Source organism: Pleurodeles waltl, chromosome 6, assembly GCF_031143425.1.
Source record: "Pleurodeles waltl isolate 20211129_DDA chromosome 6, aPleWal1.hap1.20221129, whole genome shotgun sequence".
NCBI lineage: Eukaryota > Metazoa > Chordata > Amphibia > Caudata > Salamandridae > Pleurodeles > Pleurodeles waltl.
Window position 1 is genome coordinate 304410919 of NC_090445.1, and position 20404 is coordinate 304431322.

At 42.2% G+C, this 20404-nt stretch overlaps 1 protein-coding gene across 1 annotated transcript; it reads right to left on the reverse strand.

Moving 5' to 3' along the window:
* Positions 1 to 18244: 18244 nt before the first annotated feature.
* On the reverse strand, positions 18245 to 19186 carry LOC138301542 (olfactory receptor 5V1-like). The gene has a single exon (XM_069242059.1). The coding sequence runs from the start codon at positions 19184 to 19186 to the stop codon at positions 18245 to 18247; it is 942 nt and encodes a 313-aa protein (XP_069098160.1).
* Positions 19187 to 20404: the final 1218 nt, after the last annotated feature.

Genomic DNA, 20404 nt, shown 5'->3' on the forward strand with positions numbered 1-20404 from the left:
ATTTGTTTAGTATAGGATAGAATGTGTTTAGGTTAGTATCTGTTGTCCTCCAAGTGTCCCGTCTCATAAGGGGGCTGGGGGGGTTGATGTTTAGAACGTTTTGTTAAATGTGATAAGTAAGTTTAGCTTAGGTTAGTTAGGGACAGTTGTGGGTAATGAGTAGTTAGAGTAGATTAGTGTAGGTAAGGCTTTTCCCCGAGTTTTCACTTCTGTTTTTACTGTTTAATAAATATGTAGTCAACCCTTTACAGTATGTGTGACATGCTTGTAGATCAGGGCCTTGACATGAGTGTACAGTATTTCTTTTGTATTACATTTTGTGTCCTATGGTGCAAACAAATCCCAACTGAGCTGTAACATTGGCAGCTACCCAAAGCTACCTTGCAAATATTAGACCATTCATTGCAACCACCAATCACAGTTACTATTTATCCCAACGTGTTTTTTCCATTAAGTATGTTTTCAATGTCACATACAGTGCTTCCAGATTTATGATTGGGGACACTCTGTTATGTCTGACTGCAGTCTGATGTCCAAGGAAACCCTTATAAGGTGATTGGTAGTAAGCTCTCTTGTAGTATAGTGTACATGACTCAAATAGATCATTTGTTACACTGTTTAGCATGATTACTTATTTGGATGTAAACTCATACACCTCCATTCATGCAGTTTGGTAACTGTTCGCTTATATTTGTGGGCAATGTTACATGTGTTAGTTTTGCACTGAGGCAACATTTTGAAGGCACTATTTTATGGTTTAGATATCCCTTGAGGAAGCATTATTCTGTCCAACACATCATTATGGTGTATAGTTTCTCTTTTCTTCAGATATTACCCTCAGGAAGCAAAATTCAGTGGTCTACTGCACGGTTGATGTGCTACATTACACAGAGACAAAGTGGTTGTGTAAGTGCTATTTATTGAAAAGTGCTGTAGTGCTATATGTACATTGTCCATGATTGTTAGTCCATCTTCCATTGTGATCCTACACAAGTGCTAAAGGACAATTCATTGGACATGCTGGGGTGAAGTGTCAGACAGTGCAGAGGGACAGGATTTTCCAATGAGTTAGTGAGAGACAATCACAAGGCAGGCTGAAAAGATAGACAGTGGTTTGCAGAACAGTGCTTGAGTACAGTTGTTGCAAGACTGGCATGTTACGAAGCGCAGGACCTTGGTAATAGGTGGCCATGTGGCAGGGACTATTGCTTCCGGGTACTTTTACATGTGAAGGTGATCTGTTCCATGTCTTCATCTTATGATGTGTGTGTTGCCTCCTCTGCCCTTGGTGATGGTGGTTGTGAAGGGGCAGCACACACCTCAGTGTGTGTAGACGTGGAGTCAGACATCCCGGTAGCTGCTACCTGTGGGGGTCTTAAGGGCAGTACTGCTGCAAGGAGGATCTGCTGGTTCTTAAGAATATCAGCCACATCACAATGGTAGGCAGCCAGGGTGGACCTGAGGGGGTCATGATTGCATTTGTGCATGCAGTGGAAGGTTTGGGCTGCGAGGTGTTGTGGCAACTCCCTTACTGCAGTGGTGAATTCCTTTACAGTTTGTTGTAGTCCTTGCAGGATGGATGTTAGCGCTTGCATGGCTGCTGCCTGTTCTGCAGATGACATCATGCACGAACGCAGTCCCTCAAGGCTGGCTGCCATATTTTGCATCCCCACCCGCACCTCCTTGGCCAGCTCCCGCTGTACTTCGACTACAGTTCTCTCAAAGCTAGTGCCTGTGTCGTCTGAGTCCTCAGTTGTATTGGAGCTGGCAGGTTGTACAATTGGGGTTGTGGGGTCTAGAGGGTTCCAAGGACATCTTGGAGGGCCTGGTGGATGATGTTTGTCAGCTCGTCATCCATGTCATCAGGGTAGTCCTGGACAGGCATATCCGCAGAAGATCCATCGTCCTCTGCAATGAAATAGGGTACAATTAGTGTGTCTGTGTTGTGGCATTTGTGATGTGACATGCCTGCCTTGTGATGATTTCACATTGTGATCATGGTTCCTGTTCATTGATCCAGACTTTCAGATGGGCATTCTCCTAGGCCTATGCCCTACCTGCATGTCACCTGTATTGTGGTCAGTTAGTAGACTTGTCAGCATCACATCCTCTAGGTGTTGGTTTTGGCCAAATAGTGAATTGTCATCTTCTTGTCCTACTAAACCCTCCGTCTACTGTACTCCCATTCTCATGGTGAGACCTTTCACTGGCTCTGGGTGCTCTGATGGCACTAGCAGCACACTTAACAATCTAGACCTGCCCCAGTCTCTGATCTTTCACATCCACTTATATGTAGTTGAAATGTAGCGTATTCTATGCATAGCATTGTTATGGCATGATATGGTTGTCAGCATTGGTATGGGTACAGCTGATGTTGGGGAATGTGTGGTACATTGGATTGCCCTGATAGTCGTAGAAGTGTCCTATTTCCCCCTCTGACTGTGCAGGTGTATTTCAGTGACCAGTCATATGTGTCCTCCACCTCAATGCTGTTGTCTGAGCAGTATGACATTTGGTATGTTGCATTGTGACCCAGGCACAGGATGGACTCTGACATATGCAGCATGGGTGTGAAATTAGTGCTGTGTAGCTCCTAATGTTGATGACATCGGCTGATGTTTGTGGCAACTATGGGCATTCACATTCGACAGGACTGGAACATTTGTCTTGTTTCAGGGGATTGTTAACGTTGTCATCCTAAACCCTCTAATTTAGGTGTGTACGATCCATGGGGACGTTACTGCCATGGGCTACTTGACCAGCACACACAGCGGAGGTGGTAGTGGCAACTGTTGTCAATGTTACATTCCAGTTGTCGGTATGGCTAGAGGTTGTTAATTGGGCACTAGTTAATGTAGGGGGTATAGTGGCTGACGTGTGACGGGATGTCAGTTTGACGTTGTGCCCTTCCCTCCTGGCGTGGCTTTACTTTTGCAACATTGTTGGCATGGCAGCATACCCCCATGGAAATGTTGTTGGTGTTGTGTTATGGTGTGCCCCAGCTTTTCTCTGTACAGGCCATGCCCCAGTGCCGTACCCCTTTACCCATGCCACTCTATGTATATGACGACTCACATGCATTGTGTAGTCAGTATTCCCCCCGTTGCAGTGAACATTTGTGCATTTTAGTTTCCCATGCGACTTACCCTGCATGTGCATAGTCTCCTGGTAGTCTGAGCTGTCCTGTCCTTGAATCCCTGTGACAATCTCCTCAGGGATGACGGCTGCCACCATCTCCTCCATGTGGTCCAGGGCCTCTTGGTGTGCTGGACTCCCACCTCCAGTCTGCAGTGCTGCCTTTCTGTTCCTGGCCATCTTTTCCTTGGTCCTGCGCTTGCAGTCATGCCAGCGTTTCTTGCACTCAATGACTGTTCTGCGTACTTCTGCCACACTGTTAATCTTGTCAACAATTTGTTCCCATATTGCCTCTCTCCTACTGATTGGCAACTTTGAGGTGACAAACAGTTGGTGCTGGTGTTCCGTCACCTTTTTTACCAGAATTTCCTGCTCCTCTGCACTGAAGCGACACTTTCTTTTCTTCTTCTCCCTGTCCTGGTTCTTGTGTGGGTCCTCCTGGCTGGTTCCTGGTCTGTTGTCATCTTCCTGGGGTCTGTACAGGCATCTGGAATCCATTTTGGCTCTCCTCTGCTGAGGTGGCTGTGTTTGTGGGGAATTTTGATGGTATTGCGTCAAAAAACGCAGCATATCCGGTTTGCGGTGTCGTAAATCGGTGCACAGTCATTTCCACTGCATTAACGTCATTTTCCTTTACGACGTGACGCTGCAGTGTGCGTAAAAAAAAAGACTTACACCTGTGGTTTGTGCCGCTGTGCATCAAAGTATAAATTTGACGCCCGCACGGCGCACAGTAATGGCGTTAGCCAGCGGTAATATTTCTGACACAAAACTGCGCTGGCGCAGTTTTGCGTCAAAAAGTATAAATATGGCCTAAGTGTTCTGAGTTGACACAAAATATGAGAAGGGCAGCAGATGTGAAGTATGGCAATTAATTAAAAGACATGCAAATAGGAATCATTAGTGAAGAAGCTAAGAAAGCTATTGCTTCTCATATGGTTTTATTTGTATTTCCACACAGTAACTCACCAGCTTCTATAATGCAAAATATTTTGAAAACTTAGAAACAGATTGTGTGCCTCATACCAACATTGAATGAGTATGGACAAAATGACTTAGAAATGATTCATTTGGAAAAACAGGAGTTGTGAGTCTTACCCAAGTAAAGGTAAAATGGAAAATCAAGGTTTAAACTTACCAGTATATCAATCAGTGGTGAACAAACTGGAACCACTATAGAAAACAGGTTCACATACTGCTGGTTTCAAAAAGACTCTAAACCTCTGTTAAAACTGTAGAATAATTTTTTAATGAAACCTGAACATTGAGGAGGGATTAGTGAATTGTGCAAAGGGGAATAATATAGACTTCACTACAAATCTCAACACAGCAGGATATGAATATAGTTTGATTAACTTTGATCATATTAAAGAGGGTAAAACAATTGAAAGGTGCACTGCTAGATAACAGATGGTAAAAGACCTGTATGTGAAAGGACACCAGTTTCCTCTGTGCTTGGCCTTTGCTGTCACCATTCACAAATCTCAAGGATTAAAAGACATAATTCTGAGCCCCCTGCACTGCCGGAGCATCACTGATTGTGATGTCGTGGTGGCGCACATATTGCAATCATATCTATGAGGCCATGGCCAAGCCACTTTGTATGGCTTGAGTGGCCTCATATATATGGAGCAAGGTGAGGCAGTGCAAGTCGCTATGTTGCCTTACTCTTCACCTGGGAGGTGTTCCGTGGGCGTTGTGATGTGTTTTTCTACAAAACACCAATGGGTTTTGACGCATCCTGTGATTTAATAGAGCCTGTAAACCAGGGCATGCACAACATGGAGAAATATCTTGATTTCTCCTATTGTTTTCTCTTTTTATGCACACTAAGAAAGAGGAAAAAGCCTCCTGGAAATGTTTTTGTGCAGGAGATACCCCTTCCTGCACAAAAACAATCCTGCTGACAATGCAAACATCCTTGCAAAATGGTGCAAGGGTGCTTGCTTTGGTGTTAGGCAGCCAAAATTGTGCCAGAACAGTTGGAAGTGACAGGAAGGTGCTGTATCACATACATAGGGCACATTCCTGCCCTTTCTTTTTGATGCTGGGCAGTGCAGCTATAGGACTTGTTGTGCTGCCCTTTTCCAAAATTTCATAAATCTGGCCCTTTGTTTTAATGCAGCAATGATAACTGTAGGTCACACAGTGGTCAAAGAAGATATGTCTTATGCTGCTTTATCATGGGTAAGATCATTTGCAGGGTTGTACCTTCTTGATTTTGATGACAACAAAGTCAATGCTGACTTATCATGTGTGATGGACTACGATAATTTGGGAAGGCTACATGCTCCTCATCTCAACCTATATCCCATTGTTGACAAGCATCCAAGTTATAGAAAGCAAACAGTTCTGAGGTTGTAGATTTTTCAAAAGTTTCAAAACTAAGTGAAGAATCTACAAAGAGTTTCAAAAAGCTAAAAACAAATTAAGTGAATAAATGAATGTAGTAGGATTTCCATTTTCTAACATGTCTAGAGTTTCATGCTACTGTAATGTTCTATTCCACCTACAACCGGTGCTTGAACAATTCTACAAAACAAAGAGAAACCTTTAAGTCAGGCATTGACAACTCCGTTCAGTTTAGTACACAATAAAACTACATGTGTAATTCAACTGCATTTATACGTGATATAGCTGGCAGTACATAGTTCAATTTGCTTTTAGTGATAGTGCTGCGTGTGTTAAAAATGAGGAAATTAAAATTAATGGCTTCTTTAAAACTGTGAGAAAACAGGGCTGATTGCAGAGGCCCCCTAACTTTTTCCCCCAATTTTCCACTTTTTGCTGGTGTTTTCCTGACTCTGATGGTGCCCTGGGTACTGCTAACTAGTCCCAGGGCTTGCGTAAAATCAATATGCAAATTAGGCTAATTATAATTGGCTAAGTCAACCTACCTATAAGTCCCTAGTATATGGTAGAGCATGTAGGTTTAGAGACAACAGCATAGGTAGTGCACCCATAGGTGCACTGCTGAGGTGCCCAGTGTCATTTTAAAGGCAGGCCTGCCTTGCTGGCTGCTTTTAAATTAAAGTAATATGCAAATTCGACTTTGGTATTAAAAGTAGTTTGAAAGTCTTAAACTACCTTATTTCTACATATACGTGACCCCTAAGGTATGCCCTATATGCCCCTAGGGCTGGGTGCCATGTAATTATAAGGATAAGGAGGGATCTTATAAAAGTAGTTTTATAAGCCCTGGTGAGGTAAAAACAGCCAAATTCATTTTTCCCTCATTGTAGTGAATAGCCTTCATAGGCTAGAATGGGGAGACTTTCTTTTAATTTTAAAAGTCCCCTTAAGTAACAGATACAAAGAGTTTGATATCAAATTACTTGTTATAATAAAACCCACAACTTCCAGTTTTTGGATTTAATGTAAATTGTTCAGGTAAACAGTTTTAAACTTTACTTGAAAAGTTGCCAGTTTCAGCCCTGCATTGTTTGTGCTGCTGTGCTCTGATTGGCCAGACTCTGGAAGCCTGGCCAGGCTGCCTTATTGAGGTGTGAAGTGGCCTGGTTTCACACAAAGAGATGTGCCTGTGGGAGGGAATCTCCCCTCAGCAGATGGTGAGGCAGGAAGGGGGAGGGCTGCCAAACTGGTCTTCAAAGGCAGAGAAGGACATTTGGAGCAACCCAGCAACACCCCACATCCTGCAACCCCAGACAACTAGGTGCCCCCTTGATTAGATTAGGAGAGGGCAGGAGAGGGGTGTGTTTGTGATTTATAGCCACACCAGTGGGTGGGCTCAGCCAGATGTAACCTGCAAAAATAATTTGCAGCCATGATGAATTTTTGAAGAATGTTGCCTCATGGGATTGATTTTTGCCACACTTCCCAGGAAGTGGTCATCACAGGGGGAAGGACCCTGCACCTGATTGGAGAATCACGACACCCCTGTTTTTCACCCAGGAGCAAGGATAAAACTGGCAGACCTGCACCCATACCTCAGTTTCCTGCCACATCCCTACCAGGAAGAACTGCAGAAGAAGAAGGACTGCCCTGCTGGACCCCTGGCCTGCACCTGGAACCTGCACTCAGAAGGACTGCACCAGCTGCACACTTGGGCTTCACCTAAAGAAGGACTTTGCCTGGCTTCAACTGGTTCAAGGAGGGACTCCATGTTTGCTACAGGTGAAAAATGTCTAACCAGAGTCCCCTGCACCAACTCCTGAAGAAATCAACCAGCTGACCACTGCCCAGTGGCCAAAAAGGAGCTTGTGCCAGATGCATTCTGGGAGTTGTAGTCCACAACCCCAAGGATCATCTCAGAGCTTCTGGACCCTTGGGGTGAGCTGTGGACCCCAAAGGAAACTTAAAGGAGCATCTGGGAGAAGTTTGGAGAAGTTTTGAAAAAAAGCTCCATAAAGGGACCGACCCGCCGCGGCAACTCTAGCCGGCTTGCCTCAACCGCGACCTGGCCTGATTTTGCAGGTTCGTCCCGTTGAAGAAAATCTCCAAAAAAGAGACTAAGTCCGAACGTACAAAGTTGACCGGGACTTCCCAGCCAGCGTATCCGAGGAAGGCTCCAAGGACGTCGGATCAAGATTCAGGTTTATCCCGGTCGAAGGATTTTCACCTCGAAAAAACGGCTAAGTCCGAAGGTAAAAATCTTCACGAGGATTCCCGCGAAGGTAAACTTTTGACTGAGGCCTCCCGTGGCCTGTAGCCGAGCCAGGCTCCATCGCGGTCGGCCTTAAACTTTGACTTTGCCCCGGTCGAGGTGAGACCAAATAACCAGATTGGGGCTTTTTGTTTCTAGGCTCTAGAAAATAATAATTATTTAAAAATGTACATCTCCGGTTCCCCTTATCTGTTTTTTTTTTTTTTTGGTGTCATTTTAAAGATAAAAGTAGAATTTATTTTTATAAATTGATTTTGGATTTTGAAACAGTTTCCTGTGTTTTATTTAATTATTGTTTTGTGATATTTGAATGCTTTACACTCTCTCTCCTAAGTTAAGCCTTGTCGCTTGTTGCCAAGCTACCAAGGGTTGTGCTAGGTTTAATTTACTGAGACCTAACTGGACCTAAGTGGAGGTTAGTGGCCTATCGCTAAGTGTAGGTATTAAACTGCCCTTACCAATAACCCATTTCCAACAAAAACAAACTATTAATGGAATCATGAGTGTGTGACTTGTTTGTATTCAGGCAAAACAGACATTCAGTTGGAACAAGTGTGTACCTTACAGTACCAGATTGCAAGTCAATAGCTTTCGAAAATCTTTTTGTGAAAGTTGTGCAGAATAACTACTGTCCAGACTGCACATCAGAATTACTGTCTACATTAGTTGTGAGACACAATTCAATACATCTTATTCTGATGCTACAAAGATGTAGAGCTGATGGCAGTAAAATCAACGCAGATATGAACTTTAAAGCTGGTCAGATATCTTTTTACAGGAAAACATACACTGCTGTTGCTATTATTTCATATCATGGGAAGTCAATTCATTCTGGCCACTACACAGTCTACCTTAAAAATTCATGCAACTGGGCTGAATGTGATGCCTCTTGTCTTACAGTAAAGCACAGGTTACCCTAGAAACTTCCAAATTATTATCCTACAATTCTAGAACTAAGGTTCTAGAGGAAACAACGCTTAGAAATGTCTATGTAGATATAAATAGCCATAAAGCATTAATTGTAATTTGCACTGTCATGATGTGGCCTACCAGAATAACAACCAAATAATGATTGAGATGTTTTAATAGTGAAAAATGAATTCAAATAAACAAGTTGGTTTCATACACATAAAGCATGTTTCTTTTATAAATCTAATTGATTCCCCCAGTTCCGTGATTCATTGCATTACATTAATCAATTGAAACTACACACACTGTTAGTAGTCTGGTGTATATCAATTGTATATATTATATCAGGATATATTCCGTGTAAATACAATTTTGGAAAACAACCAAAACATATTTTTTTAACAAAGTTGAATAAACTAAATATTTGCATTCCTAAAATAACATACATATACTAAAAATAAATTAACATCTTCTTTTCTTTTCCATCAAGTTGGTAACTGTCATTAAAAATCTCAGAATCCTTCCCCATCCTAATTGAAACCATCATCACCTTTAGAAGAAGTCCCACATGAGAAAACATGGTCCGCACACTGTACAATTGACAACAGCTTACAAATAGTATAAACATTGTAAGTATATAGTGCTTTTATATTTATCACACTGTACTACATATACTCTAAAACAAACAATATCATTATATTATATTTTACTCTTACTTTCAATACTACTTCATTATACAGTTGTGAAGCCTGAAGAAAGATCTTAGAAGACATCTTACTTACTACACACTAACCTGTACAAACAATCCTTCAGCTTGAGAGGAGGTGTCATTGACAACACAATGTCTGTGTTCATTCCTCTACATATGTCCAATACTCTGGGGAAATTAGTTATCAGACAGAGCACTGTCTATTTCTATTCTTCTATGTACAATGCATGATTGAACAGACAGTTTTCAACAGAAATAGAAATCACAAACTGAAGTGTACTGGATACAATCCTTAAATTGTCAAGTGGTTTTATACATGAGATCACTATTTTACATACTGTACTATATATATTCAATAGCGCACTTCAGGATAGCACCCTTTTCAGAAGTACTATTGTGAATCGTGAGGTGTAATATATACTAAAAGCCCTCTTCTTTCTTATAGGCCTATATCTGAGGCTCACAGGAACAACCCCATCTACAATACCTCAAATAGTTCTTAGTATTGTACTACCCTACCATATATAACCAACATCCAAATAAACGGCGTTACTGCAGAGGACAGTACCACCCCAAAATGAAGTGAATACGTAGGTTCTGTTTATAATAGATGGTATACGTTTTGGGTTACAAAATTCTAATGTTTGTGTTTCTCTGTATCTCTTCTTTTGCATTCAGAACATTCTAACATATCAAAGTGTTCTCTTTTAATATACTTACAGATGCTCTTTCTCAGTCTATACTACTTCATGAAAGGTCTCTTGTTTATTACAGTACATTGTGCGTAGTCAGCTATATAACAGTGTGTAGGAAGCCGGTCTGGTTTGTAGTGGGTACCAGAGGTACTTACATCCTATACCAAGTCCAGTTATCCTTATTAGTGTATGTAGTCAGTGTCTAGAAGCCAGGGCTACCTGGTGGTAGTGTGGATGAGCAGCCAAGGCCTAACTAGGAGACATGCAAAGCTCTTGCAATATCACTACAGTCATACAGTACTTACACACATCAAACAAAATACTCAGTGGTACAAAAATAAAGGTACTTTATTTTAGTGACACACTTGCAAAATATACCTTAGAGACTATACTCCCGTAGGAGGTAAGCAATATACACAATATATACACTAGTATCCAAAAACAGGTCAGTAAACAGTTAGAAAACAGTACAAATAGTGAAAATCACAATAGGTTTGCAATGGGCCTAGGGGGAACACAAACCATATACTAAAATAGTGAAAGTCGGTTTCCAACCTAGACAAGTGTAGTGTGTAGAGGGGCACTAGGAGTGTAATAAAACACCAAAGGTAAGTAGTAGAACACACCCCAGAGCCCAGGAAAACAGGAGTAAAGCACAGTAACTTTCCTGAAACACATACAAAGTTGTGATAGAAGATTATGCAAGACGCAGAAGAGACTGCTAGACATCAACAGTGGATTCCTGGACCCACGACCTGTGGAAGAAGGGGACCTAGTCTAAGAAGTACAGAAGAGTCCAGAAAGAATAGGAGTCCCTGCTAACCCGGATGCTGGAGCAAAAGCGGAACCACCGATGAAGAACAACAGTCATGACTGCACCCAAGAAGATGTATGAGGGTTACTGGTTGGTGCAGATGATTTCGAACACAGGATGGATGATTGCAGTCAGATTTGCATCACTGGATTCCACCAGCAAGCTGCGGCAAATGTAAAGCTTCGCGATTGGAGGAAAATGGCGCTGCCCGGGACCAGGAAGGACCAGGTCAACTCTACCCAGGAGGGGGACTCAGAGGGCCCCTCAGCAGTCCATAGAGCCCTCAGAAGACCAAGCATCATGACTAGGAGTCCCACAAGACGAGGACAAAGCAGGTGCAAATGGAGGCCCAGGCAGCACGACAACAAAGGGTCCCATGTTGCCAGAGAATGTCACAGAAAGCTGTGCATCACAGGGGGAGTGCTGGGGGCTGGAGCTGTGCTGTGCATGAAGAACTTCATGTAAGGTCACACACAAGCCTTGGCAACTGCAAATCATACAGTGCATGGCAGTACTGTCTTGTGTTAGAACACAAGCCCTTACCTCCACCAAAGTTGGACAGCTGCACCTCAGGACCATCAGGACTACTTCAGTCCACAATCTGTGTCACTGGATCCACGCACTTAATCAGGAGAGGGGACCAAAGCCACCAGTCACTGCTGCAGAGGGTACCTGCTGGAGCAGGGAAGTGTTACCTTCACTTCTAGGGAGGTTTCTTCACTCTTCTGGTGCAGGCTGAAGACGGGAAGCCCTCTTAGGATGCACAACTGGGAAACAGTTGCAGTTGCTGTCAGGAGCTAAAGATATAGGGGGTCATTCTGACCCCGGCGGTCTCAGACCGCCGGGGCCAGGGTCGGCGGGAGCACCGCCGACAGACCGGCGGTGCCCCGCAGGGCATTCTGACCGCGGCGGTTCGGCCGCGGTCAGACTAGGAAAACCGGCGGTCTCCCACCGGTTTTCCGCTGCCCTACAGAATCCTCCATGGCGGAGGAGCGCGCTCCGCCGCCATGGGGATTCTGACACCCCCTACCGCCATCCTGTTCCTGGCGGGTCTCCCGCCAGGAACAGGATGGCGGTAGGGGGTGCCGCGGGGCCCCTGGGGGCCCCTGCAGTGCCCATGCCAATGGCCAATGGCATGGGCACTGCAGGGGCCCCCGTAAGAGGGCCCCACTTTGTATTTCAGTGTCTGCTTTGCAGACACTGAAATACGCGATGGGTGCCACTGCACCCGTCGCACCTTCCCACTACGCCGGCTCAATTCTGAGCCGGCGTCCTTGTGGGAAGGTTGATTTGCCCTGGGCTGGCGGGCGGCAATTTGGCGGTCGCCCGCCAGCCCAGGGCAAATCCCAAAATACCCTCAGCGGTCTTTCGACCGTGGAGCGGTATTTTGGTGGGGGAAGTCTGGCGGGCGGCCTCCGCCACCCACTGGACTTAGAATGACCCCCACAGTGTTGCAGAAGTTGCCCTGGCTTCTTTCTTGCAGTTATGTAGAGTTGCTGGAGGTCCAGATGTATTTTCTTCGGTGAGAAGGTGAAGTAAAGGATGCAGATGATTTCTGCTGGAGTCTTGCCATCTGAATCTGAAGAACCACCCAGAGGAGAGTCCCTAAATAGGCCTGAAAGGGGGATTAGTCACCTAAGCAGGTAAGCACCTATCGGGGAGGGCTCTGACATCACCTGCTGTTACTGGTCACTCAGATGCTCCCAGAGTTCCCTAACCATCCTGAAAACAAGATGGCAGAACCCAGGGTCCCTCTGGAGGACCTCTGAGCTCCACCTTCAGGGTGGTGATGGACAGGGGATTGGTCACTCCCCTTTCCTTTGTCCAGTTTTGTGACATAGCAGGGACTGGGGGTCCTTGAACCAGGGGAGACTGGATTATGCAAGCAGGGCACCATTTGTGTCCTTCAAAGCATTTCAAGAGGCCCTGGGAGGCTACCCCTCTCATGCCTGTAACACCTATTTCCAAAGGGAGAGGGTGTAACACCCCTCTCCCTAAGGAAATCCTTTGTTTCTGGCTTCCTGAGCTCAAACTGTACAACCAGCCAGAGGGCAGAAACCTATCTCTGAGGTATCAGCAGCTGGAGCTGCTGGAAAACCTCAGAAGGCTGGTTTGGCAACACTGGGAGGTCCACTTTGGAGCCCCCAGAGTGCCTTGAATTTTACAACCAATGCTAGATTCAGTATTGGGGTATAATTCTGAGATGTTACACACATCATGGCCATATTCGGAGTTACCATTATGTAGCTAGACATAGGTAGTGACCTATGCCTAGTACCCATATAAAGTGGCATCCCGCACTCACGAAGTCTGACGTCGGAGCACCTCTGCTAGTGCACGGGCTCCCTACGAGTGGCAAAAGAAATGCTGCAGCCAAAAGGGATCCACTGGAACTGCAATGGACTGGGTACCTAGGTACCATATACTAGTGACTTATAAGGGGGGTCCAGTATCCAATTTGGTTTGAAATACTGGGTTACCAATACATAGTAACAAATTTGGGAAAAAAAGAGAGCATAAGCACTGGGGTCCTGGTTATCAGAATCCCTGTGAAACAGTCAAGCATATTGACAAACAGGCCAAAATTGGGGGTAACCATGCTAGGAGGAGGCTATTTCTCACACAGTGTTTTAAGGCCTACAACAAATGGTATAGTCCTGAGTAGTGAGTAGAAACCAGAGATATTCTCAAAGTGCCAGAATGATACTAGAGATAAGGAGTATATCACTGTATGTTGATGTAGAAGACTGGGAAAAAGTGTGCTCCAAAATTGACTGAAGATACTGCTAACACAATTTTAATATGATCATCCATATCTATGTGAAGGTTTAAAACATGAGGTAAGTTAAGGAAATAATCTTCTTGGCTTCTCCTAAATGAAAAACTGTGTGTTCTATTAAATCACTAAAAGATTAAGGTTGCAATGTTTCATGCAACTTTTCATCAGAAAAGATTGAGCACCATTTAGCCAGAACCAGAAAAAAGTACCTAATCTTCAGGGACCTAAGAGAACAAAGAAAACAACAACAATGAAACAATATGTATAGACACTTAAAAGGCTTCATCATCATGCTCACAAGCAGTGTTCACGTGCACTTCCTGGTGACTGGTGTGATGTGCTCAAATAGTCATTCCAAATGCATGGTCTTAGATTATAGGGTATGTGGACCACAAGTGTAAAATGGTACAATGCTAAATCATTCAAACATGGAGAGGGTCTTACCCTCTTACAGTGAGGAAAAGGTCCCGTTGTGATTGTGGGCAATGCATCTTCAGAGATTTTAATGATAAGCCCATTGTCTGTTCTTAGAATCAATTGCATGCTTATACAGAATAACCATATTCCTTACATGTCAAAAGTGAGAAATGAGAGACCAATTTTATCAAAAAGCCCTCAATATGTATGTGTATTAGTAAGACTATGAAAATGTCTCCACCATTCATAAAGACTGGTCAGAAATGCAAACATTTAAAAATGCTAATATCATGAGTGCACAACAGAAAACTGTATAGAGATACGACTACACGAGGTAGAGTGGAGAATGTGGTAGGCCAAATGGGAATCAAAGGTGAAACATCAAGAAAATCTACATTGAAAATGTTCCTGCTAGGACATTAATATGTTATTGGTCAATACATCCAGTAATGGTTGCAGAGTAAAAAATGTCCTAGCTGCAGCAGTAGCAGTGGTTCCTTCACCTACCCTTCATCAACGATCCCAGCAGTGACCGGAAAAGTGGTAAGTCCTTCTTTTTAAAGTGCTCCTCTCTTAGAGACTCTCTTTGAGGTTCAGGACATGTCACTGTGGTTAAGACCTTTTTGGCTTCTTTCAGAATTGTAACAAAATCCTATACCAAATACTCCTTGGTGGTTTATGTGGTCTTTGCCTCTTGATGTGTATCAGTAAAACAATAAATAACTTTGGACAGTTTTCCTCCAACACAAAAAACTATCCTGCAAATAATAAAATAACACACTGAAAGAATTTAGTCAACAAGAAACAGTATATAATGGAACAACAGGGATGTGGCGGCACTTAAGGGCAATGCATCGCCAACATCAAGCTCAAGCAAAAATGCAAAGGACTGCAGAGCTAGATGTGTTATTAGCTGCCCGTCGATCTATCCAAGTAGACCAACCAGCACCATCACGTAGTGTGGCAAATCAGGCTACAAACAACACATCCTACTTGAATAAAGCACTTTTTTGTTTTATTTGCAACACAGTCATTTTCTCTTCAGAGGAGAATGTCGCAGCCCAGGACAAACTGCTAGAAGAAAATAAATGCCCACCTAGGCATTCCTTTTTTTTTTTACTCATACTTAATATCTAAGGTAACAAACATTTCTTTCTTGTCACTTCTTTTTTGCACACAGTAGTAAACAATTACAACAAAACACAAAAATTCAAAACTATTTAAAAAAAAAGGCTCTTTTGAGAGCCACCTAATGTAATAGAGGTAACAAAATCTATACTACAATAGGTATATAAGGTTCATTGGCATTTCTGGCTCTCACAAGACTACTGCAGGAATTTTTTTTTAAAAAGGGAAACATAATGAAAACAACAAAGTAAATGAAAGTATAGGTTAGCCATGAAAAGAGCTTTATCCTAACTTTTTTGAGCAATTTTAACGTTCTTTGTGTTTTTTAGTTTTTTAAAATATATATATATTTTTTATTTTAGAACAGGGTAGACCTAAATTATGAAATTTAGGAAAGAAATACAAAATACAAAATATCTCCTTCAAACCAAACAGGGAAACAATCTGGAGAGAAAACAAACTATTGCCTACAGGGCATTTTTGGCCTGTACAAACTTGTCCTGCTCCGCTCTAGTCATGTCTGATGACAAAATAATCTACTTACATAAGCAGCAACAAAGAGCTTTATTGAGATAAGCAGGATTATTGTCGTGTTGAGCAGTAAATACCTGAAGTTACACAGTTTCTCCAGGTTGAAAGGATGTGGAAGCACATGCTAACTCTGCCCAAGCTAGCCTTTGTGGAGGCATGGATCTTTAAATGCTCATACTTCACTGCTCTATAGTACTCTTGCTGCAGATCTCCTTTTTACAAAGTTTACACATGAGAAACTTTGCTGACACTTTTTTGCCATCTGGCCTCATATTAAAAAACTGGCATACTAAAGATTCTTTGGCAGGCTGAGGTGCTGCAACTGCACTAGGCTGCTCATCAGATTCTGATGAAGACATTCTCCTTTGCCATAAACAGAATTTCAACAGGGAAACAGAGGATGCCTTTATGGTTTACCACACCGAATTGCAGTGAACAAATGAAGCAAAAAGGATGGAGTCTTTTTATGGCAAATAAAGACATTCACATCAATCAATCGCAACCCTTCCTTGAGGTGTGTTTCCACACATGGACGACCTCTCATAGGAGTCTTAAAAAAAGTTTTGTATTATATATTAAATGTCACAATGCATAGTCAATTTTTCTAAGTTATTCAGCACCTCTAATGCCTTACTTTGTTCAGAATTACAGGAAAACAATATTATTAAGGTAATTCCAAAAATATCATATTGCAAATGGTTCACGAGAGCCAAACAGGAAGCACAGTCCCTTTGGACTCCACGCAAGGGATTGTGGTTTTGACTCTTGCAAGATGCTTGTGGGAGTAATATATTTGTAAAAATAAAAAAAACATATTTAAATAACTCCCTTATTATAGATTAGCGTCAAACACAATTTAGCACAAATGTTGCAAGCGTACCGCGAGCTGATCACGAGACTCTCGCAAGTGTGATGAAACACCTTAAAAAAAGATTTACATGGCCAAAACTAATAGTGTGCGTTATTGCAAAAACTGATCATTCTTTTTCTTACATATAATCAACTCTTTAATGCAGTGGTCTCCTAACTTTTAAATGCTGTGCCCCCCAGTTAAAAAATTAAAATCATTGGGCCCAGCCTCGGAATTGTTCACGATTATTTTATAAAGATAGCAATGTTTAAATCTGTCTAGACGTATTTAAACATTGCAGTTAAATACTGTTGCCTTTTTAAAAATGCAATAGCATGTTTCTGCTTAAAACAAAACACTGTTATCTGTGTAATGGTTCTTTTGGCCAGAGACTGGCGCACCCCCTGGGATTACTTGAGGCCCCCCTAGGGGGGCCCGCCCCCCAGTTTGAAGACCCTTGCCTTAAAGCAAAAACTCATACAAAACCAGTGAAAAGTCTGTCACTAGATTATTAATGAACTTGCTGGGTGAATCTTTCAATGTGAGTGTTAAAAGAGCAGAGCAGATGGGCAATCTCAACTGAAATATTGTCTTATTACATCAGACTTCATTTATTAGAATGGTTATGTAAACTGTGCACCATTTCCTGTTATGTTACAATATAAAACTATTGGCTTTCAAAATGATGTGCAGACACATTGTATTCGTTAGTCATTCTACCATATATAAACTTTTAAAAAAACTAGAAGTTTATTGGAAAAAATAAAAGGATAAAGCAATGTTACAGTTAGGTACCATGAAGTGATTTGATTTTGTTTAAAAACAAACTTAGAAAGTCACTGAATTCACAGTAACTTTCTAGTTAGGTGAATTTGTCAGTGAAAACTTGAACATTTTCAACTAAAAAAATAAGAAATTCACCAGTAATTCACCAGTTATAGTTAGCAGGGCTAACTGTAACTTGCTCCCCTGCCATACACTGCTTATGACCTTGCATATCACTCATGACATGTTGTATGAGATCATTTATGACATCACTAATGACATCTTTAATTACATCCTTGATGACAACACTGATGACATCATCCTACAAGTATGTTTGTTTGTTTTATAGTTTAGATAGTAGTGGATAACTACTGTTTTACTTTTTTTACCTAATTTTGTACACTCTGTGTCCAGCTAATTGGTATGTGTTTACAAATGCATATGCTACTAATGCATCATAGGTGTGTAGAGGTATTCAACACACTATAGTGGAGAGGGACTGCCCCTATCAGACCTTCCTCTGAGATGATGGGTGTGTACTAGGGTATATACATAAACTGTCCTCTTCTGTCAAACCTCTCTCTCAGATGATGTGTGTGTGTAGTATAGTGTGGAGAGAGAGTGGTCTCTCCACTGAGACATCTGTCTCAGATGATGAGTGTGTGTAGTAGGATATGGGAAAAGAGACTAGCCTCTATCCATTCAGAATTCTCTTTGAGATGATGGGTGTGTGTATTAGGATGTATACATATACTTACCTTTCTTGTTGTACCTCTCTCCTAGATGGCAGTTATAAATCGGAGGGTGTGTGGTGGGAGACTGCCTTCTCCACTAAGACCTGTCTCTCAGATGTGTTGTGGAGGGTGCAGCACTGCAGTGAAATAGCTTTTAAGAATGTGCACAGTATCTTCTGATTGCAATCTTTAAAGATGTTTTTACCTCATTGTTTCTAAGGCTGTATATCATTGGGTTCAGCATGGGGGTAAGAACATTGTAAAATAACGAAATCTGCTTGTCATGCTCTAGGGCATAATGAGAGGCAGGCCTCACATAGGTGAAACTACCACTGCCATAGAACAACGCAACCACTAGCAGATGAGAGGTGCAGGTTGAGAAAACCTTGCTTCTTCCTTCTGCTGACATCTTCCTAATGATGGCAAAAACAATGCAGATGTAGGAGACAAAAATAAATATGAATGGACCAAGGCCTACAAATACCCCACTGACAGTGTAAAGAACTATCTCATTCACATAGGTACTTCCACAGGAGAGTTTCAGAAGAGGTGGGATGTCACAGAAGAAGTGGTTGATTTCAGTGGTAGTACAAAATGGCAGCCAACATATGAGCAGTGTGTGCAGTAGGGAATGGGCAGCTCCACCAACTATTGAGCCAAGAACCAGCATGCTGCATACTCCCTTGTTCATGATGGTGTTGTACTGGAGGGGCTTGCAAATTGCCAGGTAGCGATCCACTGCCATACCTGCTAGTAGGAAACACTCCGTCCCTTCCAAGAAGATGATGAAGTAGAGCTGTACCATGCAGCCTGCATAGGTGACAGACCTTTTCTTGGACATAAGGTTAGCCAGTATTTTGGGCACAGTAACAGATATGTAACAGATGTCCAGAAGGGACAAGTTTGCAAGGAGGAAATACATGGGTGTGTTGAGGCGTGGGTCAGACCTTGTCAGAATGAAGAATGTGATATTTCCCATCATAGTGATTAGGTAAGCAATAAGTAACAGTGCGAAGTATAATGCCAGCAGACCAGGGTGATTTGGGAATCCTAGCATCATAAACTCAATTACAGAGGTCTGATTTCCTGATGACATGATATACTTTTATATGGGTCACTGTGGAGAGAGATGTTACAGAGTCAACTAGGAGCTACTGTTGTCTACGAACATAAACAGCTTTTTAGATTATTACCAGCAAAGACATAGAAAGTAGTAACATTCCATAAGTACTCAACTATGCCTACTACTTTGTAAAAAAGAAGCAAGGCAAACCTGAATACTAAAGACCCATTATGATCTATGTGTATTGATACAAATCATACAAATCAGGAGCAATAGCACACAGTCAAATAGGATGCAGTGCCACATGCATGTGCACAGTTTGAACATGTAGTATTAGCACATGTTCTATTTGCACATGAGAAATAAATCCCAACCATTACCAGGTGCATATACTGCTGAAAGCAGGAAAATATACACTAAAATATACCTTCATTTAAAATCAGATGCAATAGTGTAAATAAAGTCACAATTTAACCCCTTCGCTGCCAGGCCTTTTCCCCCTCAGATACCAAGCCTTTTTTTGGCTATTTGGGGCAGTTCACACTTAGGCCCTCATAACTTTTTGTCCACATAAGCTACCCACACCAAATTTGTGTCCTTTTTTTTCAACATCCTAGGGATTCTAGAGTTACCCAGACTTTGTGGGTTTCCCTAGAGGAGACCAGGAAATTAGCCAAATTACAGTGATTTTTCTTTTTTTTTAAATTGGAAAAAAGGGCTGCAGAAGAAGGATTGAGATTTTTTTTCCTGAAAATGGTATCAACAAAGGGTTTGCGGTGCTAAAAACACCAGCTTCCCGGCTTTCAGGAACAGCTAGACTTTTTTCAACACAATTTTGGCATTTTACTGGGACATACCCCATTTTTACTGTTTTGTTTCTGCTTTCAGCCTCCTTCCAGTCAGGGACAGAAATGGGTGTGAAACCAATGCTGGATCCCAGAAACCTAAACATTTCTGGAAAGTAGAAAAAATTCTGAATTCAGTTATGGATAATTTGTGTAAATACTACAAGGGTTTCCTACAGAAAAAAACAACTGAAATAAATAAATATTGAAATTGAGGTGAAAAAACCCAGCCATTTTTCTCTATGTTTAACTCTATAACTTTTTCCTGCAATGTCAGATGTTTTAAAGCAATATACCTTTCCATCTGCTGGACTCCTCTGGTTGTGGGTATATATAGGGCTTGCAGGTTCATCAAGAACCCTAGATACCTAGAGCCAATAAATGAGCTGCACCATGCAATGGGTTT